Raw genomic sequence first — 18,540 nt, 5'->3', positions numbered from 1 at the left:
CTCCATCAACACTCAAGAAGCTTGACACTAACCAGGACAAAGCAGCTCACTTGTTTGGCAACATTTATTTCTCTGCCACCAACACATAGTAACAACAATGGGTATCATCAATGATGCACTGCAGGAATGCACCAAGACTCCTCAAACACATCTTCCAAACCCCTGGTCACTACCATCTAGAAGGACAAGGGCAGCAGAAACTGGCAATACCATCACCAGGAATACCACTCCTCTCTAGCCACTCAGCCTCCTAATTTAGAAATACATCACCATTTCTTCACCGTCACTGGATCAAAATCCTGCAACGCTCTCCCTAACAGTGCTGTGGGTGTACTAATACATGGACTGCAGCAGTTCAAGGCGGCAGCTCATCACCACCTTCTCAAGGGCAACTAGTGATGGGCAATAAATGCTGGTCTAGCCAGTGTCACCCACATCCCAAGATTGAATATTTAAAACACATAATCTGCCTCATCATTAGTTCTATCTTGAGACTTTTTTTGGACTTGAGTGAAGAAGTGATGAGAGAAAATAAATTCTGTAGGAGGCAACAGAATTTTAATTCTGGAATGAATCTTCTTCCCTTATGAGAATATCATACCTTAGAATCACACATTGTAGAAGACTCAAACCATGCATTCAAATTCTGTCGCTTTCACACTTTTGTATGGATTTTGAGCGAACCTTAGCCTGCATACTTGTTCATAATTACGTGAAATTGCTGTAAATGCTCCAGAATCAATACAAATTGATAAGGTGTCTGGAAGTGTGAGAACACTTTCTTATTTAAGAACAAAGAACATTCCAGCACGGGAAACAGGCTCTTCAGCCCAACGAGCCCGCGCCGCATCTTCCCACACCTACCCTGCCCTGTGTGTATGTGAGTGGAACCCCTAATGTAGCCAGATTCAGGGGAGAATAGTGTCAATTTGGTACACCAATCAGCCTAAGAGCACATCTTTGGGGTGTGGGAGGAAACCGGAGCGCCCGGAGGAAACCCACGCAACCACAGGGAGAATGCGCAAACTCCCACAGACACAGGCCCAAATCCATGTATCTGCACAGCTAGCAGTGATAGTCACTGAGCTGTTGCGGTGCCCATCTGCTGGTCCAGGATCAAGCACACACGACATGAAGTACTAGGCCACTCCCGGAACGTCCAAGAGCAGCCCACGCACGACCCACTGTGTGCATGCCCCTCGTTTGACAACAAGGTGGACCAACCCTGTGGAATAAAAAGACAATACGTTAACATCTAAAACTACATTTCCGGTGTCGTCCCGAGGCTCTGACCCGATTTAATACCCTCTACTATAAACCCTCCATCCTTGCTTCGCTCATGTGTCTGTCTAAGTAAACCTTAAACAAGTCCAATGTGCCTGCCTCCACCACCCTGCTCGGTAGTTCGTTCCATACCCCCACTACCCTCTGCGTGAAAAACCTTCCTCTCATATCCAAATTATACTTCTCCCCCCTCACCCTTAGATCGTGACCTCTCATAATTGTCCCCAATCTAGGGAACAGCCTACCGCTATTGACTCTATCTATTCCCATCAGTATTTTATATACCTCTAATCATATCACCCCCTTAATCTCCATCTTTCTAAGAAGTGCCCCAGTTTCTCCAACCTTTCCTCGTAACTCAGTCCTTCCATGCCAGGCAACATCCTGGTAAACCTCCTCTGCACCCTCTCCAGGGTTGCCACGTCCTTCCGGTAGTAAGGTGACCAGAACTAGACACAGTACTCCAAATGCGGTCTAACCAACGTTCTGTACAACTGAAGCATTAGACGGCAGCTCTTATACTCTATACCCCTTCCTATAAAGGCTAGCACTCCATAAGCTTTCTTCACAACCTTCTCTACCTGTGTCGACACCTTCAGAGAGTTGTGCACCTGCACTCCCAGGTCCCTCTGTATCTCTATATTTAGGAATGTTGTAAATTAGGAATTGATGCCAGATGCTTAGGCCAATCAAAAAAATCAATGATGTGTCCTGCTAACCAGTCAATTGGCTGGTTTGTAAAAGAGGAGACGAATGAACTGTTTAGTGTAAAAGGAAGCAGTTCAAAATTAGGTTTATTGTAGTGAAGATAGCTCCAAAAAGGAGAAACTATACAAGACCCAAAACAATGAGAAGACTGAACAAAGTAAAGTGTAATGAGACCACTGAGAGTTTAAATCCCAGAGTTTGTGAAATCTATGAGACAAACTGCTTCCGGGTTTTTGAATGCTCTGTTGGCCCATGGCTGTGTGTATTAATGCCTAGCTTAGCAAGTCATTTACTTAATAACTTGTTCAATTTTGCTTCAAATTGACAGTCTTATCAAATTCGGCATGTCTGCTACGATCTCACCAGTTTCTATAGGTGCACCATAGAAACCTTCCCAGATGTATCATACCCTGGCAGGGCGTCTGCTTTGACCAAGATCGCAAGAAATTACAAAGAGCTGTGAACATAGCCCAGTCTATCGCGCAAATCAGCTTCCCATCTATTGGCTCCATCTACATTTTCTGCTGCCTTGGAAAAGCAGCCAATATAATCAAAGACCCCACATGCCCCGGACTTACTCTCTTCCACCTTCTTTTGTTGGGGAAAGATACAAGTCTGACGTCACAAATCAACTGATTCAAGAACAGTTTCTTCCCTGCTGCCATCAGACTTTTGAAGGGGCCTACCATGTATTAAGCTGATCTTTCTCTACACCCTAGTTATGACTGTAACACTACATTCGGCGCCTTCTCACCTATGTACTCTATGAACGGTAATCTTTCGTATAGTTTGCAAGAAACAATCCTTTTCATTGGCTATTAATACATGTGACAATAATAAATCAAATCAGCTCATTTATCATCATGCCCACATTCCTTACTAAGCTATTAAAGATACAATATGCATAAGGGTTGAGAATGGGCTCGTATAGGAAAGCTATTGTCAGAAAAGTGCTTATTCATCACATCTGGGGATAATAAAATTGAAGCCTAGGATGTGAAGGGAATGAGGAAAATTAGAGAGCAGAATCTGATTAGCCAGTAAGGAAGCAAAAAGCAAGTCAAAACTTATTCCAAAGCAGAAGACTGCTCAACTATATGAACTGTTGTTGTACATCCAAACAACCCATGTGGACAAAGACACTTATGAAGAGCGACCAGTGACATTTAGGATATATATTGCTGGTATCATGCAGAGATCTGAAGGAAGAGGTGTTTATCAAAGATTGAGGAGAATGATTACCTCCTTCCTTTAGGATCTTCAAACTTTTGGGTTCCCATGAAGGCAATTTGCCTTCTGTTCCAAGCTCTAATATAAATGCTTTTGATACTTAGAGATCATGTTGGGCAGAGTTCTTTCAACAATCAGCAAACATGCCATCATCAGCTACCAAATAATTTTTAATTACACTTGTTCAAAAAAAATTCACTTCACAAAAAAATTAAATCCACAGTTACTTTACTTACCGTGTCCACTTTAGTGACAGTTTTCCTTTACTTTTTGTCTGCTCTTTCTTCACCCTTCCCCTGATTAGTATTCCACTCTCAATCTCCACCTAGGTATCAGTACCATTCCTACATGGTCAACCCATTCCTATTTCCCAACACTCCAACCTCGATCTTGTCCTATTACCTTCCTATTCCATGCTATCCAACGTTTCCTTCCCCCAAGAAACACACACAAAATTCTCTACAGAATTCCACACCTCAAAAGTTAACAAAAGGTTATAGTGAGAACCACTCTCCTGTGAGAGAAATGTTTGCGCCAATTCGTTTACAAACATCACTCATACAAAATGCATGATTTTTCACAGCTGTTTTAGTAGCTGTAGGATTATTTTTGTTGGCGTTGGAGAGATTCATATCCTGAGGATGCTGCTGATTAATCTTTACCATCTTAAGCGAATCATGGCTACACAGACAGAAGCAGGATGCTCCGATCCTGCCTGTGGCCGTCCTGCTGCAAATGAGAAGAGAATTTTGTGTTCCAGCCAAAACTCCACTCACTTTCAGCAGCACTGGAGAATCCCAGCCACGAATGAGGATGAAGGTTTTCAATGAAAATATTTAAACCAGAACAGAACATGTTGCTTTATAGATTGATTTGTCATCTCACCCTCACATTGACATGCAGAATTGCCATTGTTTTAAGCTACTTTTTAAATAGCAGTTTTGATTGGGGGAAGGGCTAGCGGTATCTCGTCATCTATCAGACAGTGGTGAGAGAGTACCAAGGAAAACAATATACTGAGAGATGGAAGAAAAGTTTAAAGTTTATTTATTATTAGTGTCACAAGTAGGCTCACATTAACACTGCAATGAAGTTACTGTGAAAATTCCATAGTTGCCACACTCTAGGGCCTGTTCGGGTACACTGGGGGAGAATTTAGCATGGCCAATGAACCTAACCAGCACGTCTTTTGGACTGTGGGAGGAAACTGGAGCACCCGGAGAAAATCCGTGCAGACACGGGAAGAACGTGCAAACTCTGCGTCAGAGAAAAGCAACCAAAACCAATGTGAAAGAAACATCAAAGAGGGTGCTGGCGAAACTGGAAGTGGGGGTGGATGGGGGAGAGACAAAAATAAATGGAAGGTGGGGGAAGCAGGAAAAGTTTTAGAAGTAGTGAAGCAATGAGGGGAAAAGGAAAATGTAGAAGAAAGTAAAAGGATGGAAAAGAACTGGAGGGATGAGGCAAGGAGGGAGGGAGAAAGAGGGCAGAAAGGGGAGAGACAGAGTGATGGAGAGGAGGGGAAAGATTGAAAGGAAGTGAAAAATTAACTAACATTTGAACTTCTGAGTCTGGCAGTAGGTAGATGTTTCAAGGGAGGAGAGGAATGGCCTCTGCTACAATTGCCTCTTCCCAAATAGGACAAGTATGACTGAAATCAATTTACATTCTGAAGTTTATTTTGCTCTTTAAAAAAAATATACAAAAAATAAAATACAACTGTCTTTTTAAAGTCTGAAAAGACCCCAACTCCCAGTTCCAAAAATATTACCTTGTATACAGTTTTTTAAATCTCAATTTGTAAAAATGTTCAAGTTTCCCAAATCCTTTAAATACCCTGGATAGCAGTTTATACAGTTATTTTGCATAATCTCATGATGCCTTTCAAACTTAATATATAGACAAGGAGGAAACAGGCTTCATATTAAAAAATAAAAATACATAGCTACCATGAAAACCCTCAACCCAAAGCATAATGGCAGTAAACGTGCCTTATGTAAAATTTAATATTGCACATTATAGACAATTTTTACAATTATATTTGCTATTTCTATTTCAGTTAGTGTCAAATTCTACTAAAAATGGATGTTACTGGTCCTGTGTAGAGAACCAAAGCAAACACACTTGTGACAATGTGTGGCCTGCCAGAGTGTTAAGTGTATGCCAATCTTATCACAAATGCAATCACATATAGACGCTCTGACAATTACCTTCAAAGGCAATGAAACATGTCTTATTGCCCTTCATTTAGACTGACCTTTACTTTTTTTCCGTTTCACAATTGTTCTGAGGTATTGCTGGATAGGCCGGCGTGAGATCAGAACCAATAACTGAACGCAAAACCGACAGCAATCAGCACAGGAGAAAGGAGAGAGGAGGATGCCAGGCTGAGTTGTCCATACCAAATATCTGACAAGAGCTAAAATATTGTCCTCACAGTAACACCACCATTCTGCTTATTCTGAAGTCTTTGGGGCAATAATTTAGCACTATATTAATAAAGTCAATATTTATATGTTATGATGTAAAATGTAAGAAGAAAATGCCAGTTCCGCTTCATTGATTTCTGAAATATGTACAAAGATTGTCCACTTGATAGAAGCAAGCTCCTTTTCATTCATCATTGATAATTAACCAGCAATCAGGTCTGTAAGTGTATCAGACTGATCCATTTCTCGAAGGAGGACATTTTTTTAGATGTGATGCCAAAACCATGTTAAATTTCAGTCAGTGTGATTTTGAAGCTCTCACCCAGGTTTTCAATGTTGAGAATGAAAGTGTCTTCATTGGAGTAGTGTTCAATGATGTTGTCATCCATGTTTACCAAAATTCTAGTTTAATGAAAGGCAAAGGTTAATATCTAACAAAAAGCATTAGCTTTACAGAATAACCATTACTATAGGTTTTTCTTTACAGTGCTCAGTTATCCGGCTTTTGAGAGACTGACACAATCCTCTTCCGTAAATTTAAAAGATACAAAAAGCATTCCCCAAGACTTCAGGTTTGCTGGCTCAAATAAACTATCAGGTGAGCTTGTACCACACTAAGGGCAGCACGTCACACAGTGGTTAGCACTGCTGCCTCTCCGCGCCATGTACCCAGGTTCAATTCCAGCCCTGGGTGGCTGTCTGTGTGGAGCTTGCACATTTTCCCCGTCTCTGCATGGGTTTCCTCCGGATGCTTCAGTTTCTTCCCACAGTCTAAAGATGTGCAGTTTAGGTGCATTCGCCATGCTAAATTGCCTCAAGATGTGTAGGTTAGGGGGATTGGCAGGGCAAATATGTGGGGTTATGAGGATGGGGCCTGGGTGGGCTTCTCTGTCGGAGAGTAGATGCAGATTGATAGTCTGAATGGTCTCAGAGTAAACAGAGGTAAGCTATTTCCTATGATAGAGACACGTAGGACAAGGGGCCATGGACTTAAGGTGAGGGGGGAGAGGTATAACACAGATATTAGAGGGAGGTTTTTCACACAGAGGGTAGTGGGGGTATGGAATGCTCTGCCAAGTAAGGTGGTGGAGGCAAACACGCTAGAGTCATTTAAGAGTAACTTAGACAGGCACATGACTGGGTTGGAGATGGGTGGATATAGGAGATTGTTTTAAATAAGGGTCATTAGCATTGGGGCGTCCCTGGTAAGATAAATGGATATGGTACAATAATTTTTTTTCTTTTTATTCACAGGTTTTAAGTCGGTCTGCCTTGTGTCCAACGAGGGGCATACACGACAGCTCAGTGGCTATCACTGATTGCTGTACAGACACATGGATTTGGGCCAGTGTCTGTGGGAGTTTTCGCATTCTCCCCGTGCTTGCGTGGGTTTTCTCCGGGTGCTCCGGTTTCCTCCCACACCCTAAAGATGTGCTGTTAGGCTGATAGGCAGTAATAAGTTGTCCCTAAATTAGTTTCCCTCAATGTGGATGGCCATAAAACATTAGACAAGGGTCATGGGTGGAGAGGGGGACTGGTGGTGTTGAGATGGCGGCGCGGGCTCGTTGGGCCGAAGGGCCTGTTTCCCGGGCTGTTTTTGTTCTTTGTTCTCCTTCTGCACTGTAGAGATTCTAAAATGCTGAGCCAGTCCAGTGTTTAAGTCCATCAGGACACAAACAGTACAATGGCTCAAGAAAAAAAAATCTGCATCCTTTCTTAAACCCAGTGTGATGCTCCCTAGGATCATCGAATCCAATTTAAAAAGAAACTGTGGCAGCAATGGAAAGAACAATCTTTCATGCTGTCGTTCCATTCAGGCTCTTGAAAGCTAATTCCGAGTAGCTAATCTCATTTTCTTGTGCTTGTGTAGTAGGAGAGAACATACGACTGTTATCAATGAGCACTCCAACTTCTATTACAGAAAACACATAGGGTATCGCCACCCTGAATTTCTAGTTGATAAATGATTCTTAGATCTGCAACTTACCCTGGAAAAGCAAAGTGACAGAATACAGGAATGTTTGCTACTTTTTTGCTTCCATCATTATTTAATTTGATTTATTATTGTCACATGTATTAGCATACAGTGAAGAGTATTGTTTCTTGTGCGCTACACAGACAAAGCATACCATTCGTAGAGAAGGAAAGGAGAGAGTGCAGAATGCAGCATTACAATCAAAGCTAGAGTGTAGAAGCACAAAATAAGGGTCAAAGATAGAATTAGAAGGTATGCTGGGCGCAGCTTGCAAGAAGTCGCCTCGCTCCGGCACCACCTTAAGAAAAAAAAGTTTAAGGCAACAAAAAATCAAGACACTCAAGGCCCCTTCCATTTTACCCTCATGGTACCTTACCCTTTTTTACTTTTCTTGTAAATCTTTCCAATCTTTTCTGCTGGAAATCCATACTTGTCAGATAACTATCATTGCAGAGAAAAAAGGGGCATAATTAGCATTTCCTGTCAATAAATTTCCTGTCAATAAATAAAATAAATCCTGCATGGCTGAGGGACTGGAGCAGGGGGCAGGGATTCTGGTTCCTGGATCATTGGGACCTCTTTAGGGGCAGGTGTGACCTGTTCAGTAAAGACGGTTGGCACTTGAATCCCAGAGGGACCAATATCTTGGCGGGAAGATTGGCTAGGGCTACTGGGGGGGCTTTAAACTAGAAAGGTTGGGGGGAGGGAATGGAGATGAGGAGACTGAGAGCGAGGAGGTTAGCTCCCAGGTAGAGAAGGACTGTGGACAGTATGAGAGGGAGGTTAGACGGGTGATGGAGAAGGGAAGTGCCCAGACTGAGGGTCTGAGGTGTGTCTATTTTAACACCAGGGGTGTAGTGAACAAAGTAGATGAGCTTAGGGCGTGGATTGCTGCTTGGGAATGTGATGTGGTGGCCATTACAGAGACTTGGATGTCTCAGGGACAGGACTGGGTACTTCAGGTGCCGGGATTCAGATGCTTCAGGAACGACAGGCAGGGGCCAAAAGACGTGGCGGAGTGGCACTGTTGATCAGGGACAGTGTCATGGCTGCAGAGAAGGTGGATGCTGTGGAGGGACTGTCTACGGAGTCTCTGTGGGTGGAAGATAGGAACAGCAAAGGGTCGATAACTTTGCTGGGTGTTTTCTATAGGCCGCCCAATAGTGACAGGGAAGTTGAGGAGCAGATAGGGAAACAGATTCTAGAGAGATGTAGTAATAACAGAGTTGTCGTGATGGGGAACTTTAATTTCCCAAATATCGACTGGAATATCCCTAGGGTAAGGGGTTTGGATGGGGAGGAGTTTGTTAGGTGTGTTCAGGAGGGTTTCCTGACACAGCACGTGGATAAGCCTATGAGAGGAGAGGCTGTACTTGAGCTGGTGCTGGCTAATGAACCAGGACAAGTGACAGATCTTTCGGTGGGAGAGCATCTCGGGGATGGAGATTATAATTCTATTTCCTTCACGATAGCATTGGAAAAAGAGATAGGATCAGGCAGGCTAGGAAGGTGTTTGTCTGGAGTAAGGGGAAATATGATGACATCAGGCAGACAATTGGACGAGTAAACTGGAAGGTGGTGTTCTTGGGGAAAAGTACTGAAGGAAGGTGGAGGATTTTCAAGGAATGTTTGACTGGAGCTCTGCACGACAACATTCCAATAAGACAAGGACGTTGTGGTAGGTCGTGGGAGCCGTGGTGCAGAAAGGTTGTGGTGAACCTGGTCAGGAAGAAAAGCGTATAAAAGGTTTAGAGAGCGAAGAGATGTTAAGGATCTAGAAGGGTATAAGGCTTGTAGAAAGGAGCTTAAAAAGGAAATTAGGAGACCCGGAAGGGGCCATGAGAAGGCCTTGGCGGGTAAAATTAAAGGAGAATCCCAAGGTGTTCTACAAATATGTGAAGATTAAAAGGATGAGAAAAGAAGGGATAGGACCTATAAAAGGTGAAGGGGGAAAAGTCTGTGTGGAACCGCAAGAAATAGCAGAGGTGCTTAATGAGTACTTTGCCTCAGTATTCATGGTGGAAAGTGATCTGGGAGGTTGTACTACAGGTTTGCGGCAGACTGAAAAGATTGACTATGTGGATATTAAGAAAGAGGACGTGTTGGAACTTTTAAATTCTATCAAGATAGATAAGTTGCCGGGACCAGATGGGATGTACCCCTGATTAATGTGGGAGGTGAGGGAAGTGATTGCAGAGCCCCTGGCGATGATCTTTGCATCGTCGATGGAGACGGGAGAGGTTCCGGAGGACTGGAGGATTGTGGATGTGGTTCCTATTTTCAAGAAAGGGAACAGGGATAGCCCGGGAAATTACCGACCAGTGAGTCTGACCTCAGTGGTTGGTAAGTTGATGGAGAGGATTCTGAGGAACAAGATTTATGAGCATTTAGAGAACATAAGAACATAAGAACATAAGAAATAGGAGCAGGAGTAGGCCATCTAGCCCTTCGAGCCTGCCCCGCCATTCAATAAGATCATGGCTGATCTGTCGTGGCTCAGTTCCACTTTCCCGCCCTCTCCCCATAACCCTCAATCCCTTCTCTTATCAAAAACCCATCAACCCGCTTCTTAAAAATATTTAGCGAGGCAGCCTCCACCACTTCAACGGGCAGAGAATTCCAGAGATTCACCACCCTTTGAGTGAAGAAGTTCCTCCTCAACTCCGTTCTAAACCGCCTCCCCTTTATCTTGAGGCTGTGCCCCCTAGTCCTACTGTCTTTTTTGAGCGGGAAGAGTCTCTCCACCTCTATCCTATCCATCCCATTCATCATCTTATACGTCTCAATGAGATCTCCCCTCATTCTTCTAAACTCTAACGAGTACAAGCCTAGTTTATTCAGCCTCTCCTCATAGCTCAATCCCCTCGAGAAGTTTAGAATGATCAGGAATAGTCAGCACGGCTTTGTCAAGGGCAGGTTGTGCCATACGAGCCTAGTTGAGTTCTTTGAAAATGTGACCGAACACATTGAGGAAGGAAGAGCGGTGGACGTGGTTTACATGGACTTCAGCAAGGCGTTTGATAAGGTCCCCCATGCAAGACTTCTTGAGAAGGTGAGAGGGCATGGGATCCAAGAGGCATTGGCCTTGTGGATCCAGAACTGGCTTGCCTGCAGAAGGCAGAGAGTGGTTGTGGATGGGTCTTTCTCTGCATGGAGGTCGGTCACCAGTGGAGTGCCCCAGGGATCTGTTCTAGGACCCTTGCTGTTTGTCATTTTCATAAATGACCTGGATGAGGAAGTAGAGGGATAGGTTTGTAAGTTTGCCGACGATACGAAGGTTGGTGGTGTTATGGATAGTCTGGAGGGATGTCAGAAGTTGCAGCATGACATAGATAGGATGCAAGACTGGGCGGAGAAGTGGCAGATGGACTTCAACGCGGATAAATGTGTAGTGGTCCATTTTGGCAGGACCAACGGGATGCAGGAGTACAATATCAAGGGTAGGCGTCTTAGCTAGGTTGAAGAGCAGAAGCATCTTGGGATCCAGGTCCATAGGACTCTTAAATCGGCCTCGCAGGTGGAGGATGTGGTCAAGAAGGCGTATGGTGTACTGGCCTTCATTAATCGAGGTATTGAGTTTAGGAGTCAAGAGGTAATGCTGCAACTTTATAAGACCCTTGTCAGACCCCACTTGGAGTACTGTGCGCAGTTCTGGTCACCTCACTACAGGAAGGATGTGGAAGCTATTGAGAGGGTGCAGAGGAGATTTACAAGGATGTTGCCTGGATTGGGAGGCATGCCTTATGAAGATAGGTTGAGGGAGCTAGGTCTCTTCTCCCTGGAGAGACGAAGGTTGAGAGGCGACCTGATAGAGGTTTATAAAATGTTGAGAGGAATAGATAGGGTGGATTCTCGGAGGCTATTTCCGAAGGCTGAAATGGTCGCTACGAGAGGACACAGGTTTAAGGTGCTGGGAAGCAAGTACAGAGGAGATGTTAGGGGAAAATTTTTCACTCAGAGGGTGATGAGTGAGTGGAATCGGCTGCCGTCGGTGGTGGTAGAGGCGAACTTGCTGGGGTCTCTTAAAAGACTTCTGGATGAGTATATGGGATCTAATGGTATTGGGAGGTACAGATAGTTCTATGGCTTGGTAGGTATAGATGTGATCGGTGCAACTTGTGGGCTGAAGGGCCTGTTTGTGCTGTAGTGTTCTATGTTCTATGTAAATTCTTTGGGTCAATCTGTTCAGCTCAAAGCTTAGTGCTTTCAAAAGTCAAATAGACTGGAATTCCTTGGCTACTACGTGCTCCTCAACTTGAGATTTCCCCGTCCACTCCCAGCCAAACTGGACAGCTTGCTTCCTAGGCTCAGAGTCAAAACTGAAACTCTCTTTCCACACTTACTTACTTATTACTTACGTGGCGAAAAACTGCAGCAGGCGACGGTGCAGAGGGACCTCGGGGTCCTTGTGCATGAGTCGCAAAAACCCAGCTTGCAGATGCAGCAGGTGGTCAGGAAGGCCAATGGGATGCTGGCCTTCATAGCGAGGGGGATTGAATATAAAAGTAGGGAGGTCTTGCTGCAGCTGTATAGGGCATTGGTGAGGCCGCAGCTGGAGTACTGTGTGCAGTTTTGGGCGCCGTACCTGCGCAAAGATATTTTGGCCTTGGAGGGAGTGCAGAGGAGGTTTACTAGGCTGATACCGGAGTTGAGGGGGTTGAGCTATGAGGAGAGGCTGAATAAATTAGGCTTGTACTCGTTAGAGTTTAGAAGAATGAGGGGAGATCTCATTGAGACATATAAGATGATGAATGGGATGGATAGGATAGAGGTGGAGAGACTCTTCCCGCTCAGAAAGGACAGTAGGACTAGGGGGCACAGCCTCAAGATAAAGGGGGGGCGGTTTAGAACAGAGTTGAGGAGGAACTTCTTCACTCAAAGGGTGGTGAATCTCTGGAATTCTCTGCCCGTTGAAGTGGTGGAGGCTGCCTCGCTAAATATTTTTAAGACGCGGGTTGATGGGTTTTTGATAAGCGAGGGGATTAAGGGTTATGGGGAGAGGGCGGGAATGTGGAACTGAGCCATGACAGATCAGCCATGATCTTATTGAATGGCGGGGCAGGCTCGAAGGGCTAGATGGCCTACTCCTGCTCCTATTTCTTATGTTCTTATGTTCTTACGTTCAAGGCAGGCAGCACACTCGAGAATATTGAGATACCGCTGATCTTAACAGCCTAGACTCACTGAAATACAAGATCCGGGATCCCACCCCTTATCCAGTGAGAGTCATTGCCTGATTTGCTGACATGAATGGGAGTCTGATGGTAGGAGACTGCTGATGAGAATCTGTTGGAAAGGCCCCCAGTAGCTAGTGGAGATGGACAGAGTTCTGGAAGTGATCATGGTGAAAGATGGGGAAGAAGGGGATACCAGGGCAGCCATTTGCTGGTTGGGAATGCAGAATTCCTTCACCTCCTGGCCCACGAGAAATTCTGTCAAGAAATGTTTAAATTAACTTGGCCTTTCCTGGCCAGCTGCCGCTTCCCGTCATGGTTCTGTTGCTGGGCTCCAGACATTACAGGACTACCCTTGACTTTTTATTAAGGCTCTGACCTTTGAATTTATACCCCCCCTACCCACCTACTGTTGTGATACTTTCTAGAGAATCCCAATAGTGCCAACCATGTCATATTTATGGTTCTCTTTGCTGCCACCAGATGTTGTATTTATTGATTCTGTTAGGTGTCTCAATGAGGAGACCTTGAAACTTGCATAATTAAACATGAACCATTTATTGTTAGCCTTTAACTATTTACAGATCCAAGGTACGGTCACGCATGGAGTTGTTCCATTCAGGTAGGCTGTTTACTCAGAGTTCAGTTTGTAGACTGCATGCTCAGCGATATTGAAATTTAACTCCATACATCATACTGTGTGTGGTGTATCCCAGATATATGCCTTGTTCTGCCGAGGAAGCTTTACCTTACAATACATGCAGGCACATTGCACAACACCTACTTATAAGAGTGGGAGTCTTGGCAACTGGAAAATCAATGAGGCAATGGTAGGAACATCGGTGGCCTTGGCAGGGCAGGGATGGAGGTCGGCGGCCTCGGGCCACTAATTCGACATGACCAAATTTAGTCTCTTCCCATTCTCTCTGGATAAGAAGCATTAAAATTGAGATTCCACAATCCATTGCCTCTCCTAATCCCGTCTCTGTCACAGTCCAGAAGCAGCTGTCATTAGTAACTCTAACCTACACATTACTGCTTGTTACTCTGGCATGACATTCTGTATTTAATTTTGAAGTGAGGGAGATATTCAGATTTTAAAATGAAAGTAACGACTTAACTGCATCCATCAGCCCCTTCAAGGTTGGAGACTTCAGCATCAAGGCATCAAACACCTCATCAGACTCTTTCCGTACATACAGCAGGACTGGAAATACAAAGGGTTCAGGGCTTTAAAAGCATCTTAATACGCTTACCCCATTGTCACAGGGAAATGAATCAGTGTAAAACTGTGCCAGAATCTGGATTTCACCATCAGTTTGATGAATAAAAGTTGCTCGAATGAAATCCTGCTCCTGGGGTAGTGTATTGCTGTCCACAGCACTGGTCAGCAACTCCTAATGAGACTCTTCATTTCTGGCTGACTAAAGTTAATGGCTGAAAAATGATGAAGCACAGATACCCAAATCACCAACATAACTGAACTCCCCCTCCCCTTTATTTTCACTATTCCCACCCGATTGTTGCTTCCACAGGTCTTTGGAGTGCTTACTTCCAAAACATGAAGACAGTTATTATGGTCTCTTGCTCTCCCATTGCACATTGCATAATTACATCTTGATCTTTTTCTTACCACAATGAATGCTCCTTTGATAAATTTGTTGGAAAACAACTTCATAAACACACCTGATTTGGACTTTACAGACTCCTGCCAACAGGTTTGAAGGTGGGTGGGATGGGGCTTATAAAACACAAGTGTCCCCCCTGCGTTAACTTGTTCTCCAATTTCATGCGTTGCGGTGGGGGTGTCAGGTGACCTGCCTGCCTTTGGCTTACTGAAGTCCTTTAATGACCAATAAATGGCCACTTAAAACAAGGAGAGGCCAATCCCAAGCAGGTACCCTAGCATCTTCTATTGGGCAAGCTGGTGTTGGGCACAAGGTTAGGGAGCCTCCTTTGGGAGTCCTGCGCCCATCATACACAACTCACCCCCAGACTACATCCCCCCACTCCCAGACTCCCAAATCTAGTACTCCTCACCTGTCAGCCAGGCACCACCAATTCTCCTGATTTACCTATACTCCAGCCTCTTAACTTCTCCCTGTTCTGGCAACGGCTGCAGTGCCAGCTTTGACCACCACTCAAACCTGGCACTGCAGGGACTACAGAGCTGCTGCCAATTGGATTGGCTGGTTGCTCTCCAAGATGGGATATCCTTCCCAAATGGGTCCGAAAGTCTCCACCAATACTGAGACTAGCTTTATATTGCCAATTTTTATGAATTGAATTTAAACTCCACCAGTTGCTTTGATAGGATTTAAACGCACGTTTACATTACCACCACAGCACCCCCGTTCTGCAAAGCATCATTTCAATCTCAAAATAATATAACGAAGGTCAGGAAAGTACCTTTTTTATGTATGTCCTCTCTTATCTGTTTAGTGGCTGTTGGTGGATATTCATCATCTAACGACCGAAACAACCTTTTCACAAGGACACTGTTTAAGAAATAAGTTCACTTGTTAGAATTTTAAGCCCATTATGGAACAATTTTCAGATGGACTAAGAAGATATAATATTCTTCCACAGAATGCTTTGCCTTTACACTGGAGAATGATGAATAAGGAAGTGCATTTGGTCGATCATACTTCCAATATAGCTACGCAGACTGTCCCAATTTGACCCTTCCACATTTTAATGGTCATCTTTATTAATTACTCATTAGTTTAAATTATCAATTTATTGTTTTACTTTTTTCCCCTCAACAAGTGGTTTCTTTCCTTCATGCCTCAACATTTTAATGAAATTCATGTCTAAAGTTGCGCCAATCCATGTCATTTTGAAATTTGCTAATCAACCTTTGTGATTGCAAAATAAATTGGAACGAGACCCTTTGCATGAACAAGCCTGATGTGAAGGATTGCCCAAATCAATCTCGGTGTTTGGAACTGAACTTGCTGGCAGTGAGAGGGAGAGGGAGAGACACTGTAGTTGGGATTTTCCACCCTCCGCACAGCGTGTTTTGTATCAGTGGACGTGGCCTGTCATTGACCAGCAGTGAGATCTGCAAGTTTCCCCACTGTCAACCGGTTGTCCTGCTGTTTGCTCCCTCTGTCAACCTGCAGCTGGGAGAGAGGGGGTGGCTGGAAAATTCTGGCTGGTGTTTTTAAAAATAAAAATTCTTCATTACATCAGAATTCCCATGTCTTCTGTTTTAATGCAACTGTGATGTCCAGACTACATATTTTGAAGCTTCTGGTGATCGTACATCATTTTTAGCAACTCTCTCTGTATTATTCTGCCCGTTGCCAGTACAGGCAATTTACTGAAAAAAATCAACCCTCCATCACCATCAGTTTGACACAAACATAATGGAATGCTTACCCTTCTCTCTCCATATCATCAGTGCTGACACTGTACATCTATAAAACAGAAAAATATATCCTTAGAAACACGATGCAAAGTGTTGTATGTTGTGTGCTGGACAAGGAGGAGAAATCATAAAATTCTGCATGTCAGTTTGAAACTCCTCCACTGTGGATAATTTCCAGTTCTGTCTTATCTGGCAAGCTTGACAGATTTGCGCTTTACAGTTCAACCCCCTTGCCAGCAGTGTTTTATTTTCAACATTTGAACATATAAGTTGCTATTTGCTTAAATGGCTTAACACAGATCAGACGCTGGGAATTCTGCAGTGAGTAACTCACCTCCTGACTCCCCAAAACCCATCCACCATCTATAAGACACAAGTCAGGAGTGTGATGAAATACTCAGCTCCAGCAACACCCAAGAAGCACAACACCATCCAGCACAATGCAGTCTGCTTGACTGCTACCCTATCCACCATGTTCAGCATTCAAACTATCTACCATTAGTGTATAGTGGCAGCAGTGTGTACTACATACAAGATTTTGATTTGATTTATTATTGTCACATGTATTAATGTACAGTGAAAAGTATTGTTTCTTGCGTGGTATACAGACAAAACATACTGTTCATAGAGAAGGAAATGAGAGAATGCAGAATGTAGTGTTACGGTCATAGCAAAGGTGCAGAGAAAGATCAACTTAACGCAAGGTAGGTCCATTCAAAAGACTGATGGCAGCAGGGAAGAAGCTGTTCTCGAGTCGGTTGGTACGCGACCTCAGAAAAAGGTGCAAGAGAGGATGTCGGCGTACGTGGGGTCCTTAATAATACTGGCTGCTTTGCCGAGGCAGTGGGAAGTGTAGACACAGTCAATGGATGGGAGATTGGTTTGTGTGATGGATTGGGCTACATTCACGACATTTTGTAGCTCCTTGTGGTCTTGGGCAGAGCAGGAACGACACCAAGCTGTGATACAACCAGAAAGACTACTTTCTATGGTGCATCTGCAAGATGCACAGCAGCAACTTGTCAAACCTCCTCTGACAGCACCTTCCAAACCCATGACCTCCCCCGTGTAGCAGGATAAGAGCAGCAGATGCATGGAAAATTCACCACCTTTTACGTTCTCCTTCAAGTCACATACCATCCTCAAATTCTCAAAGAGGTCTGGAGTTTGCTAAATGTGTAGACTCAAAGAGCAATAATCTGACCAAGGAACAAATTGAGTTCATGCGGAAAGTAGAGCCAGCTCAGTGGCAAAACAAATCTGCAGATACGGCGCGGGAGGAATGTGTTTACAGGCTTGGCTATTGGGGCAATCATCTTGGGCATCTATGGATACACATTTTATTCAGTATCATCTGAACGATTTTTGGATGATTTGGAAGAAGAAGCAAAAGATGTAACTGTCTCGCTGTTCCTTCACTGGTGTTGGGTCAAAATTCCTCCCCTTACATCAAAGTAGTGGACCTCCAACAAATGGACCACTGTGATTCAAAATGGCAGTTCACAACAACCTTCTGAAGGGTAATTAGGGATGGGTAACAAATGCTGGCCTAGCCAGTGATGCTCACATCCCATGATGTATTTAAAAAGAAACCTAATCAAATTGTGAATTAAAAAATCATTGCATTTCCTATCCAAATACAGAACCCACTGTCATCCAATCAAGTTTTGCATTCTTATGCACATATCACAAGCATTCATTTCTAGACTATCAGCTATTTTATTTAAACTCTTAAAGCAGTTTAATCGGCATTCTATTAAAAAACATTAGTATTCTTTTCTTCCATTTGCAGTGTATAAAATGTCAAGGCAAATCATATCAAAATGTGTTGGCAGGGTGAATACACAATGTGGCTCTTATCCCATCATTGCTAAAATATTCCCAAAGACTGTTATCAGAGAGAGTACAGTACTCCCACTTTAATAAAAAATGTACAAAAGATGAAGGGCCAGGAATGCAGACACACTGATTTGGTCTGAATGTGAATGATGTGGTTCTTCATTCCCATATATTGAGCATCATTATAATGGAGATGACTTGAATATCTACAACGCAGAAGGAGGCCATTCGGCCCTTTGGGTCTACACCAACACTTCCCAGCCAAGCCCTATTCCCATGACCCCACATAGTTAGCCTGCTAATCCCCTCGCCTACACATCTTTAGATACGAAGGGCATAATTTTTCCATCCCGCCCACTTAAGGAATCACAGTGGACGGGACATGGGCAATGCAAAGGTCCGTTGACCTCAGGTGGGATTTTCTGGTCTTGGGGCAAGTGCAGCCAGAAAATCCCACACTGAGGGACAATATAGCCAATTCACCTAGCCTGTATATCTTTGGACTGTGGGAGGAAATCGGTGCACCCG

At 43.9% G+C, this 18,540-nt stretch overlaps 1 protein-coding gene and 1 pseudogene across 2 annotated transcripts in view; one reads left to right on the top strand and one right to left on the bottom strand.

The window, feature by feature from the left end:
- Positions 1 to 4,879: 4,879 nt before the first annotated feature.
- grhl2b (grainyhead-like transcription factor 2b) overlaps positions 4,880 to 18,540 on the bottom strand; it is a 102,099-nt gene continuing 88,438 nt past the window's right edge. Inside the window, exons 12-16 of one of the 2 annotated variants that reach the window (XM_080193811.1) lie at positions 16,185 to 16,222; positions 15,210 to 15,298; positions 13,922 to 14,007; positions 8,003 to 8,067; positions 4,880 to 6,053 (exon numbers count right to left, since the gene is read on the bottom strand). In XM_080193811.1, coding sequence (XP_080049937.1) covers positions 5,939 to 6,053; positions 8,003 to 8,067; positions 13,922 to 14,007; positions 15,210 to 15,298; positions 16,185 to 16,222 — 393 coding nt within the window. In that variant the 3' untranslated portion in view covers positions 4,880 to 5,938. The remainder of the gene's footprint in view (positions 6,054 to 8,002; positions 8,068 to 13,921; positions 14,008 to 15,209; positions 15,299 to 16,184; positions 16,223 to 18,540) is intronic. The other variant, XM_080193812.1, reaches the window with a different exon arrangement.
- LOC145346917 (cytochrome c oxidase assembly factor 3 homolog, mitochondrial pseudogene) lies at positions 16,967 to 17,631 on the top strand (annotated as a pseudogene).

The sequence above is a fragment of the Carcharhinus amblyrhynchos genome, chromosome 8 (genome assembly GCF_965287045.1).
Source record: "Carcharhinus amblyrhynchos chromosome 8, sCarAmb.v2.hapA, whole genome shotgun sequence".
NCBI classification, from domain to species: Eukaryota; Metazoa; Chordata; class Chondrichthyes; order Carcharhiniformes; family Carcharhinidae; genus Carcharhinus; species Carcharhinus amblyrhynchos.
This window is presented reverse-complemented; position numbering and strand designations above follow the sequence as displayed.